The sequence below is a fragment of the Hipposideros armiger genome, unplaced genomic scaffold, assembly GCF_001890085.2.
Source record: "Hipposideros armiger isolate ML-2016 unplaced genomic scaffold, ASM189008v1 scaffold_383, whole genome shotgun sequence".
NCBI classification, from domain to species: Eukaryota; Metazoa; Chordata; class Mammalia; order Chiroptera; family Hipposideridae; genus Hipposideros; species Hipposideros armiger.
In genome coordinates, this window is record NW_017731733.1 from 1,499,664 (window position 1) to 1,515,816 (window position 16,153).

The window sequence follows — 16,153 nt, forward strand, 5'->3', positions numbered from 1 at the left end:
TTCCATCAGCAGCTATGTTACCTGACGCAATACATGAACATATTTCATAGACTCTCATCCTCAAAATTTACTTTGCACCCTGCTGGAAATGATCTCTTCTGTACCCTAAATATCTTACCCTTCACCACGTTTTTTTTTTTTTTACCCTAGTAAGCTTTAAGGCAATCCAAAGCAGTAGACATGTTTTGCAAGGAGTTAAAAATGAAATAAAGAGTAAAAACCCACTTGAAAGCTAAATTAAGCAAGGAGCGAAGTGAGAAAAAAAGTGGCCATGTGGGACCAGACAGTTAGGCTGTGGTTAGACCAGGAAAGGACAAGGAGTGGATTTATATCTGTATCCAGGAACAGAACCAAGTGTAGGAATCAGGGGTATGCATTTTAGGTTTAGTTGTTGGTCCCGGACACTGTGCCCTTTGTTACAGAGTCTGTTAAATCAGCCATGCTGGGAATGCCGAGCATGTCCAATGGATGGAATGCGTGACAGGTGCCAACCACTCTGACATCCATGGGGGCCCCAAATAAGACTTTCTAAAATGCCATTAAGGATGCTATATTGCAGGCCTGGATACATGACAGGAGACTTTTATTTTCTTTCTAGAGCTCCTGTGGTTATCTTTTTAGGAGACCATGTATATCCCACTTAGCTTCATAGAATCATGGTCTCTCAGGATTTTTAATGAATAACACTTGATTTTATCTTTTCGGTTGGTTTAATGAAAATCACTGTCAGATGGACGGGATCGAATGGATACTGGTTGTATACAACTCAGTGTATGATTATTAGCAAGTCACATGTTTCCACTGCAAAGTGGAAGTGTGAGAAGGACTGAATTCTTAAAAATGTATTTAAAGTATTTATCATTGTCTGGTACAGATAATGTTAGCTGCTACTCTTAATTTTTCTATTCCTACTACTCCTGCTTCTATTTCTACTCATATATATTAAAGATCTTCATTTACCTCTTTTTTTTTTTTAAAGATTTTATTGGGAATTGTGGAAGGGGAACAGCGTTGGGGAATCGGGGAAGGGGAACAGACAAGTTGCTGTCCTTTTGTTCTTCAGTCTAGTTGTGGAGGACATCGCTTCACTGGCCCATGTTGGTATTATCATTGCGCTCTTCCCCGGTGAGGCAGATTGGTGGCTGGCCACTGGATGGCCGCTCACAGCGGCTCTTTGCAGCTCACACCAGCTGCCAGTCACTCACGGTAGCTTTACAGCAGCCTACTGCAGCCCCACTGTAGCCTACGCCGTCGCCAGCGACTCACAGCAGCCCAGCTCCAGGTAGAGCTGTTGTTCACCATCTTAGCTGTAGACAGTGCAGTGTCAACTGGCCCTCATGTGGGATCCGAACTGGTGCTCTGCTGCTCAGAGCTGGCATCCCAAGCCAACTCTTGACCAATGCGCCACTCGGCCAGCCCTTCATTTACCTTTTTCAAAATTGTGAACCTTAGGTACACAGAACTGGATTCATAACCCTGAGTTCATTGCAAACTTTCCTCATTAGTTCATAAACACATTCATTTCATCTTATCTTAAAGTATTTTTAAACCTTAAAATATAATTTTTTCACACATTCTTCAATATATCATCTCAGTGAATTTTATCAAATCATAAGTGTATAACTTCCAGAAAGTTCACAGTGCATTAAGAGGAAAAAGTAATAGTTCAGAAAATAAAAATAAAAACATATTCATATTCGTTCATAATTTGCTTGGAAAGCTCAACTCTGAAGCTAAATGGAAGCATTGTCTTACTTTGGGGATTCTAAAATACTTTGTACGCCTTGCTTTTGAAGGAAAATAGTTCCTTCTTACCCCAGTTTATAATAATTTCAATCCACTCATTTAGTTGATTTGTTTTCTTCCTGAGTAAAATGAAAGTTCGTAAAACAAAAAGATAGAAGCGTCAGCAGAAATATATCCCCCCTGCCTGTTCTCCAACAATCTGAGGAAATATAATCCAGTTTCTAGAAGGGAAAATGAAACATTACTGAGGAAGCTACTGTTCATTTTCCCCCTTGAGTCATGCGCTTTGGGCCGTAAGTGATGACTGGTTAGTAAGTTATCACGAGTCACTCAATCAGCCAGCAGTTTGATCATAGGCAAGGGGGCTGCGGGCGGAAGCGCCATGCACTGCCTCCGTCAGGCGCTTGCTCTTCTGTTCCTAGGCAAAGCATCAGTGATGGCTCGTCTTTATTTAGCGCAATTTTTAAAAGTATTGGGACACTCAGCTTTCCTTTGGTATCGGATTTCACGTTTTACGAAGAACACACTGCGTAGTGGCAATTGTTTGGAGACTGAATTGAAGGGGGCACAAATTTAAGCAGGGAGAATTTCAGGCTGCTGTGGTGACTTAGGCAAGACACCAAGAGGAGACCCTGGGGAGGGGGTGAAGCGGGAGGGGGTGGTGTCAGGAAGGGGTCCAAGAGCTACACCAGAGAGAGAAGTGACAGAACGCAAGGATCCACCGGATTGGGGGAATAAGGGAGAGATCTCCAATGGCTGAGCCATTGAGTATATGGTTCTGGCATTTACTAAGGCAAGAAATGAAGGTGGAGGAAGGATTAGGGGAAAGGGGAGATGACTTCAGTTTGAAGATTTATGGAGCCATACAAGCCATGAGGTCTGGAATGCCATTGGACATATGAGCCTGGAGCTTGGAGGGAGGTCTAGTATAGTGGCAGATACTGGCCAACTGGCAAATATCTTGGAACTCTTCAAATAGATGCATATTCATTTAACTTGGTGCATCCCTGTCAGGCAGCGAAAGGCTAGATTAAGTGGTATTACTATCCATCTGGCTTAGTTACTGCAGTGCTGTTACATGACAAGCATATTGTCATGTCTCTGCATGTGATCATTTATATGTCTGACTGGCTAAACATTCCAACATTTTAAATATACATGTTATTTAAAAATTTTACATGCTCCTCATACTAAAATTTTAAACTTTAGAAAACGAGAAATAAGAAATCAATGCCACTCATAATGTTGCAGTACAGAGACAAGTAATTAAAATTATTTTCTGTACAAGCATACATATAAACATGCACGTGTACACTTATACACACATAGAAATAAATAGTTAAGGAAATGCTGCATATCATTTCATGTCCTACCTTTTTCATTTAGCATTATTTAATATTTTTCTTCTTAAAAATAGTTTCTTTGGCTATATAACCAATGATATGGACAGACCAGAATTTAGTTAACCATTAGCTTATGATTAGATAACTTCTGGATTTTTTTCTTATTATAATAATGCTATGAAGAGCATATTTATGTGTGAATTTTAGCCTACATTTCCCATTATTCCTTTTATATAGATTCTCTTCATCATTGAAAACTCTATTATGAAATATGTTAAATATAGCTTAAATAATGCATGCATGTAAAGCAAATAATGACCAAAAACATTTCACTGTCCAGACTTGCCACATCTTAATATTTTGCCATATTTGCTTGAAGTTTGTTTTTTTTTCCTCAGAAGAAATAAATCGCTGAAGAGATGGTATAGTCCCATGCGTGGCCCACACTGATATCATTCCCTGACCCTATCCCAGAGGAAGCCACTTAGGAGAATTTGGGTTTATGATTTCCATGGCTATTTTTTTTTATTAAAGTATACTTGACATACAATGTTATATTAGTTTCAGGTGTACAACATAGTGATTTTATGTTTTATACCTTATCATATGATAACCGCAATAAGTCTAGTAACCGTCTGTCATTGTAGAAAGTAATCCCAGTGTTGTGGACTCTACCCCCTGTGCCGTCCATTATACCCCAGGACTTATTTCCTTTACACCTGTGTGGAGAAGTGAGGGCACAGAGAGGAGGTGCTCACCCAGGTGTCCATTTCTTGCCACTGTTAAAATTCAAGCCTTCTGTCTCTTACTTCTTCTTATGGTTCTTTTCCCTTTTTCTCTACCCCTTGTTAAGAGAAAGTTGGAATTTGGACCTCTTTTTTTTATTTATCCAAAATACCACACGCTTGAGCCTCATTGGTGCAGTAGACTTTGACTAAATAGTTTAAGCGCTGGCAGGCGATTCCTGCAAAAAGCAGTGTAGCAGTTGAATTAAAATGTGATGTTAGACTTCCTTGTCCTTAAAAATCCATGGCACATTCCTTCCTCAATTCCTTGTTTCACTCCCCATGTGATAGTTCTCTATTGCTTCATAGCAAATTATCCCAAAACTTAATGGCTTAAAACAACAGTATTTCCAGTTTCTGGGTCAGGAACCCAGGTGTGGCTTACCTGGGCCTTTCCTAGCTCACTCACATGGTTGTTGGAAGGACTGGATTTCTTACAGACCATTGGCTAGAGGCCCCTCTCAGCTCCTTGCCATGAAGACCTCTGTACAGAGTATCTCATAGCACAGAACTTGCTTCCTCAGAGGTAGCAAAACAGAGTGCAAACTAGAGTGCCAACAAGAGGGAGAGTGCTAGGAAGATGGAAGAGTCCATCTATCACAACCTAATCATGGAAGTGACATCCAGTTACTTTGGCTGTAATCTATGTATTACAAGCAAGTCATGAGGTCCATGCCATACTCCAGGAGATTACACAAGGGCCTGGCTCATTGGAGTCAGGTCAGAGGTTGCCACCCCCACAGTCCCACTTGGGTAATTTACATGTGTTGTGTGTCCTACTCACGTTCCCACCTCATCGTACATTGCTGGAAGATGCCCACCCTTGGAGTTCTTTTTGTTTTTGCTTTGATAGTTCTCTAGTTCCCTCCCTCCGAAACCTGACTCATTTCTTAAACAGCAATTTAGTTATCCCTCTGTCTGACTTTAATCATCGAGGCTAATATCTATCTATTAAGTACTTACTGTGTGCCAGGAACTATCCTAAGTACTTTCTATCTTTCTATCTTTAACTCATTTCATTATGATGACCAATATGAGCTATGTATTCATGTCAATCCCTTCTACAGATTAGGAAGCTGAGGGATAGAGAGAACAAGAACTTGTCCACAGTCATATAACATAATCTCTTTCCTTTCACAGCTATTCTCTGAGAACCTGTGAGGTGGTTTGCTAAATAAAGACTGTTTTTTCTCTCTCAAAGGGATTCTGGCACCAGCTTCTAAATAATGCATACTGTTAAATAATACATATTTCTATCATCATTAAGTGGATGGGAAGGCAAAAGGATTGCTTTGCTTGGTCCTTTATTTTCTCAAATTGTTGGTCCCTAGAATTCTGACCATAGGCCTCTTTAAATAAATAGGAACAAGGTTTCTCATATTTTTTTCCTTGCATTTTTTCTCATACTTTTAAAATTAAAACTTAAATTAATTTGATATTACAAGTTAAGAACTTGAGAGTTAAGAACACTCTCAAATAAAAGAATTACTATTCCAAATTTAAAAAAAAAATAAATCAACTGTCTCCTTGATAACCTGAGAGGTTATACTTTCATACACTAAAAATTCCATACATGCAACTTAATAATTCTCACAAGCATTTTAAAAAGTAAAATATATAATGTAGAATTTGGAGAGAGAAGAATTGTGTTCCTGACTTTGCTATTCACTAGCTGTATGATCTTGGATCACTAGCTTCCATTGTCACTAGTGCCCATTGGATGAGACAATACTTGAATAGCTAACATATTTGTTGAGTCTAACTTTCTTCATTAAAAAAATCACGTGGTGTTGAGGACTAGGTTAGGATGTGTGTGATAGCGTTTGTACAGTTGTTAATCAAATTTAGGGTGCCATTGGTATATACTTCGGATTCAGGGGCATTCGGAAACCTACATTGGATCCATTCCTTGGGAAGCAATGTTTCAGCCATATGAATTTCACAGAGGTCCTGTAATTCCCGGGTCTCTGGTGGCCGGAGGTCTGGGAAACACGTAGACCCCCATAGAAGATGTGCCTCTCAAAGGATCCCCAGGGCAATGGCTCATTCATGTGACTTTCTTAAGTTTCTAGCCTTAACTTTCTACCTTACTTTTTTTTTCCTTACGAGGATTGCCACCATTCAGAGATAAAAAGAGAATTTATAAAGGCAAGAAACAATATCTATTTACTCACTAGACCTCTGAATTTGGGGAAAAATAAAGGATACTAGAAAAGTGTTGCCTTTGTAAGTTCATGGACTTGTAAAAAATCCTCTGAATGAATGTGTTGTAGTTATTCTTTGGTGAGGGTGTCTGTATACCATATTTCCCCATGTATAAGACACACCCTTTTTTGAAAAGTTTGGGGTCTAAAAACAGGGTGCGTCTTATACATGGGTATAGATTTCAAATGCCATAGATGGAACTGAGGACGAGGCAATATATTAAGACAGTGTTTCGTCATCAGACACAGATGAGGACAAGCTAATGGTTGGGAGTTTTGACAGTGATGAGGAGTTGTATGAATTTTATGACGAATAAAACTTGAGTTCAGTCACTTTATGTAATACATTTTTTTTCAAATTTTGGGCCCCAAAATTAAGATGCGTCTTAACATGGGGAAATACAGTACCTCACAGAACTCCAGTGTTCCACTAGAGTTTGAGAAATGCTGTTATAAACAAACAAACAAACAAATTAAGAAAAGCAAGTAGTCTTGACCAAGAATCAGTTGATATATTTCCCAAACCCTGTAAACCAGACGTTCTAGAAGATATTCTCTAAATAAAGCAAGATAGTATTAATATAACATTACTGAAATCTAGGTTGTTATAGATTTCACCTTAGGAAAGTAGAAAACCAAGTATAGAGATGATAAAGTCTTGAATTGAACCAATGATGATAATATTTGAGAGCAGATTGAAGTATAAATGTAGTAAGAGGTTTTGTGATGATGATTTATATGTTATTTTGGCTACTATTTAAGGTGTCCGGAGTGTTCAAAAGAAGCAGTCATACTAGATTGAAAACTATATTTTGAATTGGTGAATAAAATGTAATTTAGTTTTTAATTCGTCTCTAAATGTTCAATAAAATTCAGTTTTAATGTTTTATTTATTGGATATATAAGTTTAAAATTTGAACATTAAGTGAAAAAAAAAGGAAACAGAAAGGAAATAATTCCTGCTCCACAACCACATGTATTTAAAATTCATTATTGTGAAATCTTTAGCCCCCTCGTGAGAGAGCTAAAAATTCTATTAATCTTTGATTCATGTACTTATATACTATATAAAACTGAGAATAGCCTCCCAGTCACACTTACGTGGTAAAGAGAACACTGATTATGATCATCACTAGATATTTAAAGTCATTAGTGTGTACCTCCCTTGCATTAAATACCCGAACTTTTAATTTTTTCCCAAGACTTTCTTATTATATATAAATGAAAGTTTATTTGGAATGAAACAGCCATATTTTAATTTCATAGCTTAATCCCACTCTGGTGATGGGCCCGTTGACATGTCTATCCTACATAATTGATATTGTGCATTGGACACCATGAGCATTTCAACTGTGTACTCTAGAATCTAACTGTCTGCTTCATCATGACCTCCCTCTTAGGAATTGTGTGGCTTGGCCACATTACTTATGCTCTTTTGCATCAGTTGTCCTCTTGTTAAAAATGGAGTGTTTGTTGGGAGGAGAAAATGAGCTAGTGTACATGAAGGGCTGACTCCAGTTCCTGGCTCATAGTAAGCACTTAATGAGTGGTTGCTATTATTATTATCACCCAAAGAAAAATAACTCATATACCCCTGCTTTACACATAAGAGAATTTAAAAATTCATACCAGACACCCAGAGTTCCAAGGAAATGAGCAAGCTTGAATTTCACAAACAATACAGTACTGTTAGGTGCGTGTAACGTAAACTCTAGTCCCTTGGTAAGTATGGGAGGTCACCTTGTCCCAGCACGGCACTGGGGCAGACAGAGCCCAATATATTTTCTTAATTTTATGAGGTAATTTTCTAAACCAGACTTACATCACTATATCATTTGAAGGAGTTCTGCCATGTCTCTTTCTTCTTTACCATGGCCCTATGAAGAACAAATAGTGACAGCAACTGTTGGGTTTCTGAAAATGAATGGTTACTCATCATTGTGTTTTCACCCTTTTGCTCCTGTATTTATTCTTGCCTCAGACATTTTCAGCACATGTTGTGGGTGTGGCCCATGATGTGACTGCCCTGGAGTTAGGGGTGGTGGAGGGCTATTAAAGCAATGGCATTTATAAAGACATCCAGAGGACTAATAGTGGTTTTGGAAAGAGGCCCTCCTAGTGGATCCCTAGAGTATCCCTAGAAATAGCCCAGGACTCAGACACTCCCATGGAACTGTGTGAGACGACCACAAAATAAAGCACTAGATCCAGCAAATGTGTTGTTTTCTACTAGCTCACCAGCGTGCAGATAGTCCGTGGGATGTGGGCCTCCTAGATGTAAGGATGAAGTTCTGACCCATTATTTTCCCTGTTGTCTTTCTTTGTAGGCATATGATGGTTTCAGCTCTGCCACTACCCGCCTTGCTGGTGTGTGTGGAAGACAGCAGCCCAGTAACCCCATCATCTCTTCAGGAAACAGCCTTTTTGTGCGATTTCAGTCTGGCTCTTCCAGACAGAACCGGGGCTTCCGAGCTCATTTCAGGCAAGGCAAGTACCACGCGGGCCTCCCCGAGGCCCAGGCCATCTGCTCTGAAGTGCCCCTCTTGGCGCTGTCATAAAATGCGACTGGCCCTTAGAAATTGATCCCAACTTTGTACTTCCTCAGCAATTGGAATAGAACCAAAAACACTATGATTTGCAATTCTTCCAGTTGTTGATCCTTTCAATGTACCCTTGTCAAACTTCGAGGGTGCAAACTTCCTTTGGATCTCTGTAGCTCTCAAACATGTTTTCAGAATAATACTTAAAGGTAGCTTTACTCTTAGAGATATGATAAAAAAAAGTCCAAATTCATTCATCCATAATAAGTCACCTAGCATTTATCCAAGGTCTTACACTATAAATTACAAGACTTTCTTGGAATGTAGTCATATTGGAATCCTCAAGGCATTTCTGAATCCTGCAGCAGTCAACCTGAAGAACCAATGTTGTTTGCCATTGTTTTCTTAAATCATCACTGTTCAGTTCTCCTTACTACACCTTTTCACCCACTGCCTTTTATCTGGTCATTCTGAGAGATTTACCCTCTATCTCACTGTCAGAGATGGAACCCAGGTTATCGGTCCACTTCGATGTGCCTCTGATTTTTATTCAGATGATCCTTGTCATTTCAAATAATTTTAGTCTGTTTAGTCATATAGTCTGTTTCAGGGCCTTTGCTTATATTCTATAACAAAGAGCCTGGCCAGGGATAGCTTCTGGATTGAGGTCTCCTGAAGACACACTGTACAATCTGGAGCAAAACAGACTACATGCATCAATCACTCTTTGTGCTTTCAAAGATAGAACAGTTTCTTCACCCATTTTTTTTTCTCAGTTAATCACTTATGCTTTGCTTCAGAGTAAAAAACAAAACAAAACAATGTCCCTAGTAGGTTTTCTCTTGGACTTATAACAGCCACCTCAATCTCACCCACCCTTTCTCCATCTCCTTCAAAGTCAACTCGCAGAAACCCTGCTCTGGTCATGCTCTTGAGGGTGCCAACATCTGTCCTGGCACCGTGCTGCCTAGGGAATGGAGCCCAAGGTCCTCCAGATGTTACCCAAGGGCCCAGAAACCTGCCCTGATCTTTTTTCCAGCGTCACCTCTGATGTTCCCAAGTGCCTCGTGCTTCAGCCGAGTCTGGGTAGATGCAGTTCTTGCCCTCCTCTGTGTTTTGCTCAGGCTGCCTTCCTGCTGGCCTGCTCTTCCGCACCCCCAGTTCCCTCCTTCAGCCACTGTCTCCTCCTCGAGACGCCTCTTACACTCACTGGCAACAGGCTGTCCTTCTCCTGTACTCCCACAGAGCTTTGTGCCTCTCTGATAATCCTTATGAAGTCTTCTTCAATTGCGTATTGATTTTCCTAGAAAGAGAAATCCATAAAGATATTATTTCTATACCTATAATTTATGAGTAGGCAGAGTAAGTGAATCAATGCCAGAGTTCTGTTTGAGTGATTCAGGCAATTCATAGCCATTTAATCTGTTGTTTTATGTGACCCCCCACTTCCTGTAATTGAAGAATATTGTTATAAATGTACAGTGTGTTCCCATTCTCTCATGGTTTATGTGCAGCTTCTTTGGCAAAGTACTTCCTTGGTCTGCGTGTCAGAAATAAGGAAAACTCAGGTTTTCATTCATCAAGTAATTGCTTTGCACAGCCAGTGGAAATCAAAAGTCAATGACATGTGTGTGTGTCTATGTGTTCCTCAGCCTGTGGAGGCCACATCCTCACTGACTCATTTGGTACGATATCCTCTCCATTGTTCCCTGAAAAGTATCCAAACAATCAGAACTGCAGCTGGATCATTCAAGCTCAGCCTCCATGTAAGTAACAAAGAGAAAAAAAGAGAAGGACTCTAGGATGGATGGTGTCTGTGGGAAAGACCTTCTATGACTAATAATGTTCTTATTTTCTCAGTGGTAACAATGAATGGCCTTCATCTTCCTTTTCGGAAGTCCCAATTCCTGAGGTGCACGAGAACAAGCATTTCCTAATCTGATAGCAAAGTACTTTTTATTCTTAATTTAAAATTTGTTTGAAATCTCAAGGCCTAGCAAAGAAAAAAACAAAACAAAAACCTATAACCTTGCTCTATTGACAGGCATGTGAGATTGGGGTAATTAAAAATAATTGATAAATAGTAGTTTTTCACACGTGTGCCTTGAGTGTAGTTGATGCACAAGGCAGTTGCTAAATGAATAAATAAAGAATAAGAACCATAAACTGGAAAATTAATAACTCATAGTTTGGGAATGCAATGCCATGAGCTTATTGGTCTTTCATCAAAGCAGAAGCTAATTATAAAAGCCAGTCTCTCCTGCAATGCATGTATTAAAAATAAAAAGTCCCAGCATAGGCCTGGAAGAAACATTTAATCAGTGCTTGCGTTATTTTGTTTTTGGAATCCTAGAATCTTATTTTCTGACCTGGTAGCAATCGGGTGGTGAGAATTACTGTCCACATTTTACACACCAAGAAAATGAGGAGACTCTTAAGGACTCAAGCAAAGTGACCGCAAGGAGTGTCCTTATGGATCTTGTTTCGGATGAGCCCTGCCCTTCCTTGAGGTTTTCAGAAAGAATTCATGATTTCAGACATAATGTGGGAAAGGCATTAAGTTCTCAACTCCACTCTATAATTAATGACCTGTGTGACAATAGGCAAGTCACTTAAGCTAATGAAGCCCCCTTAGCTAATCTGAAAAATGAAGAGCTTGGCTTTGATATTCTCTAACACGTTTCCTAGGGATGTTACGAGTTAACAAACAGATATCTTCCCTGGCACGCATATGATTTGGAGGTTGGTGATGTAACCTTTAGCCAATTGCAACCTGGGAGCATGGAACCCCAAAGAAGGTTGCCAGCCCGCCAGAAACTGAACCTTAGATAAAGAGACCCTCTGCCTTGAGCAGAGCAGTTCTGCAACTTAAGGACAATCTCTAATGAGTTGTAAAGCATTTAGGTGAAAGATCTCGCTGGTTCAAAGATAGCAACAAGAAAAGATCCTCTTCTGAATACTAGGGCCCCTGGCACAACAACAAAAGAAAACCATATCCAGGCACTTGGTGTTCTGCAAGGAATCCAAAGCTTTCTTTATAAATAAATGACTCTGAACCTTCAGGGCCCTGGCAGCAGCCTTAAAGTTAAACTGGCGGTGCTAGGATATATGTGCCCTGGAGAAAAGAGAGTCTTATTTCCAAGCACACATAAAGAATTAGGATTTAAGGGACTTGTTCTCTTGAGAAAAATACTTAGGAGACGAACACAGCAGTGGCTGATACACAAATGTGTCAAGATTACGTATTCCAACAGGCCGTTCCCCACAGGCCATGGAGTGTACCTGCCCAGGAGTCCTCTTCTTTACTTGCATTTCAGATTCTGTAGGCTTATTCAAAAACATCGATTCTGTCACGTGTCAGAGGAAACCTTTTAGCAGAGTGGTGGTCCCTTTCTATCTTCATCCATTTAACCTCTGTACAAATCTACCAAATCGTTTCTTCCATGGTGACCCCACAGGTGAAATTGTCAGAGGTAGAATTTCTCTCCGTGCATGTTTGGTTGCCAGTGCTTTATTAAATGGCCTTCTCTTTTTTCTTACAGTCAATCATATTACCCTCTCCTTTACCCACTTTGAACTGGAAAGCAGCACAACATGTACCGAAGACTTCTTAGAAATTTTGGATGGTGGTTATGATGACGCGCCCCTGCGAGGTACTGTGGTGTTCACTCGTCCATCTGTGGCCTGGGCTGCACTTTATTTATAGTCTTACATAGGTGTACTCTGTCATTCAAGGTTAGAATGTTTCCAGTAAACACGAAGAGCAGCAGAAGCCAAATCGAGATAATTAGGGGGTAAGAAAGCAGGATTTAACGTGCGAGGTTCAAGAATCTCATCTTGTTCATACACAAGGATTTGAATAGTTGTTTGTTTGTTTTTGTTTTTTTTTAATTTTAAAAGTTGCAACTGCTTTAGATAGTAGTGAAATGCAGTCTACCCCCAGTGTTTGATAACATTCTGTGAGAAATTTCATGTTAATATTTGACCACAGTTCTGATATTCACATTGAGCATAGTTTTTTTTCTGCCCCACTGGTTTTGACCTCAGTAAAAGCAAAAAAAAAAAAAAAAAAATTGTCATAAATAGATAAATAATCTGGAATTTGGTTTGTAAGACATCTCAGTCCAACTAAACATTGCTGCTATCTGATTTCTGAAACGTCCACAAGCAAACTAATCTCAGGTTATTTAAACATCCTCAGTGAATCCCTGGTGTTTAAGTGGCTCTTCCTGCACTAGAAGACGAGCTCTCTAGAGGAGGGACTTTGTTTTGATCATTGCTTTATTCCTAGTGCCCAGCACAGTGCCTGAGACAATAGTGGAATATGCTTGTGATTTTTATCTGTAAGCATTTGACTGAGATGAGGGTATATTATTTAATAAACACTTACATAGACCTCGCCTTGTATTGAGTAGTATTCTAAGAATTTAGTAAATAGTAAATTAATCTTCATACCCTTATGATTACTGATATTCTTATTTCTCAAGTGGGGAAACTGAGGCACGGAGAACTTAAGTACCTTGCCCAGGTCACGTAGCTGGTAAATGGCAGAGCTAGGAGTTGCATCCAGGTATTCTGGTTCTAGCATCCACACTTTTCTCTGCTACAGTATTTTGCTTTTAAGCATTGGTATGTTTATTTGTGTGGGTTCCTACTGTGCTAGAGGTTTCAGCATTAGTTACATTTGGAGCCAGGTCACCTACGTTTTTCTTGTCTCCTAATGTTTATAAATCATCTCCCCTGTGCTTGTATTTATAGTGTACTTTTAATTCTCAGGTATTGTCTCCAACACTGACCCTGACTCAAAGGTTTCTCCTAATAGTGATTTCTTCTGTTCGCTTGGGTTCTTGTGTGTTCACGTGATACATGTTTGTTAGAAATAGTGGCCTATGCCATGTCATCGTCCATTCTCCTTGTCGTTCTTTTCTTTGTTTAGGCCGCTACTGTGGTACTACCATGCCCCATCCCATCACTTCCTTCAGCAATGCTCTGACGCTGAGGTTCATCTCTGATTCTGGTGGGAATTTTGATGGTTTCCATGCTACATTTGCCGCATCATCCTCAGGTAAGAACACGTTAGCAAATGACGCTACCTGGTTCCGAGGAATGTGGTCCAAATCCTTGGTTTGTTATTTGAGAGTCTTACCTTTAGAGTTGGAAGCTAGTTTCCTGAGATCACCCCTGTGACTAACCGTACATTCATCCATATAAGGTTAACATACTTGTAAATTCTAGCAGTACTGAATCATGTACATCTTCTTATCTATTATTCATCCACCCATGGACACTTGGGGAGTTTCCATACCTTGGTTATTGGGGCTAAAGCTGCTAATAGTGAACTCTGGAAGTGGGGAGAATTGGTTGGAAGGATCTTGGATGGCTGTGTGTTGGTGTTCTCCTCCACATCATGTTCGTTAAAGCAGCCCCCGATTGGCAACATCTGATGACATCTCTTATGGATGGACAACTGCTGTTCTCCAGCCTCTCTGGCCTTGCAGTTGGGCTCAGGCAGGATCCGGGTGTTGTCATTGATGGCTAGGTGGATGGTGGCAGGTGGGCAGAAGGGGAAAATGGATCCACCTAGTACCAGGCCTCTTAGCCAGCAAAGCGCTGTTTATCATCTGCCAGCTTCCTTGTTATTAGCATTTAGAAGCTTTACAACACCTAGAAGGTGTGTGTGTGTGTGTGTGTGTGTGTGTGTGTGTGTGTGTGTGTGTGTTTCAGTGTTCTCCTGAGAGGAAAGAGCTGGAATACTGCCTTCTATTCTAGGCCAGGGTTGAAAATCATCCTGGTCAGAAATACTGAGTGGGTTGTAAGATTAAAACAAGTCTTTTGTTACACAAAGTTCTAGTTCACAGGGAGAAAATGCTTTTAGAAAAGAAACTACAGAGGTTTCTTCTGATCTGCCATACCCTGTGGCTTTTATTTTTCAGTTTTCAGAATCTTTTTCTTATTTCACATGACATGGATTTTTTTTTTTTAATGTGAAATAGAAATAGGCGCTCTTTTGATACCGCTAAGAGGGTCTCCAGTGCTCTTCCTCCTTTATCTTGTGGTGTCTTGTATTTGATCTTGGCTCTGGCACTCACTGTGTTTCTCTTTCCTTCCAGCTTGTGGTGGCAACTTCCACATGGCTGAAGGCAGCTTCAACAGCCCTGGCTACCCGGAAGTTTATCCCTCTAATGTGGAATGTGTCTGGAAGATTGTCAGTTCCCCTGGCAACCGGCTCCAGCTGTCTTTTATGTAAATCCTTTTTTTATGGTGTATTGTTTCAGTGAATCTGCAGGAAGGAAGCACTGTTACAAATAGGATGGACAACTCACAGCATATGTGTCCCAGCAACTGTTAGAGAATACGGTGGGAAGTTTAGGGAGTCTGTTTCCAAATTTCCTCTGGTTTAGTCATAGTTTGGGTTATAAATAACATGAAAATTCTCTTGAGAATAGTTCCAGAGTCCTGCCTGATATTACAGAAGTACATGCCTGAGACTTAATTTGTGAAGTGTACATTTTCAGAGAACAGTGAATTTATCTTTTTTTAAAAAATTAGAAACATTTTGATCCTTCCAGAGAATACTAACATTCTTCTAGCCGAAATCCCATCTCAGTTATGGCTTCTTGCCCACATACGTTATCTCCACCTCACCCCCGCTTCCTCTCCTACCAGAAGAATGAAAAAAAAGTTGGTAACTTTTTTTTTGGAACTTAGTGGTTGATTTGTAAAATCACTCTTCTCTTCCTCATTGAACTGTAAGACTTTTTGAATATGGACTGTAGGTGTGGAACTGGGCTCCCACCACGTTCTGAGTGGCCTTTGATTAAATTAAACAACAATAATGTATTTTCGAGATGTAGATGGTGAAAAGCACATGGTAAGTGAAATGGGACTTTTTAATCCTCAGTAAAGAGGAACCTGTGACATGCCACACATTGGTAACGATGCTTAACAAATATTGAACAATAAGACTTTGGTATTTAAACTGACATTTTAAATGAACAGTTATTTATTATACTGTATTACCTATGGTTGGGCATTGGTTGGGATTACTAATTCTGCTTTGGAAGAGAATATAATAAGTTACTGTGGAGAGAGGAAGATTGTTTTGAGAGCACTTGGCCTGTTTATTCAAAAAAAGCCTTGCTCTTCCTCCTGGCCTTGCCATTCTGTGCATCAGGAACAGATTTAAAACGGGAGAGCACAGCCCTGTTTGTGGACCACATTCAAGCATCTCAAGTTGCTTTCTTTCAGTCCATCCATCAGAAAGCGCCTCTTCAGGCTACAAGCGGCATTGTGGTAAAACAAAGACAGCCTCTGAGTGCCTGAAAGGCAATGCAAGTTTAAATTGATACATCGAAAAGAGGTTTTTGTTTGCTTTTGTCTTTACTAAAGGCACAAACTTCTGTATGGGAGGAAATGTATATGTAATATACATTTATTATATATATATATTATATATATGTAGATATGTAATTATATATGTAATATATATGTAAATATATGTGTAATATATAATATATAATATGGAATTTTTTCCT

The 16,153-nt window shown here is 39.7% G+C and overlaps 1 protein-coding gene across 1 annotated transcript in view; it reads left to right on the forward strand.

Moving 5' to 3' along the window:
- The window catches only part of CUBN (cubilin), a 256,725-nt gene that overhangs the window by 127,177 nt on the left and 113,395 nt on the right, over window positions 1–16,153 (forward strand). The window contains exons 32-36 of the mRNA XM_019662920.1: window positions 8,406–8,565; window positions 10,271–10,384; window positions 12,161–12,271; window positions 13,555–13,683; window positions 14,729–14,861. Of these exons, the coding sequence (XP_019518465.1) occupies window positions 8,406–8,565; window positions 10,271–10,384; window positions 12,161–12,271; window positions 13,555–13,683; window positions 14,729–14,861 (647 nt within the window). The remainder of the gene's footprint in view (window positions 1–8,405; window positions 8,566–10,270; window positions 10,385–12,160; window positions 12,272–13,554; window positions 13,684–14,728; window positions 14,862–16,153) is intronic.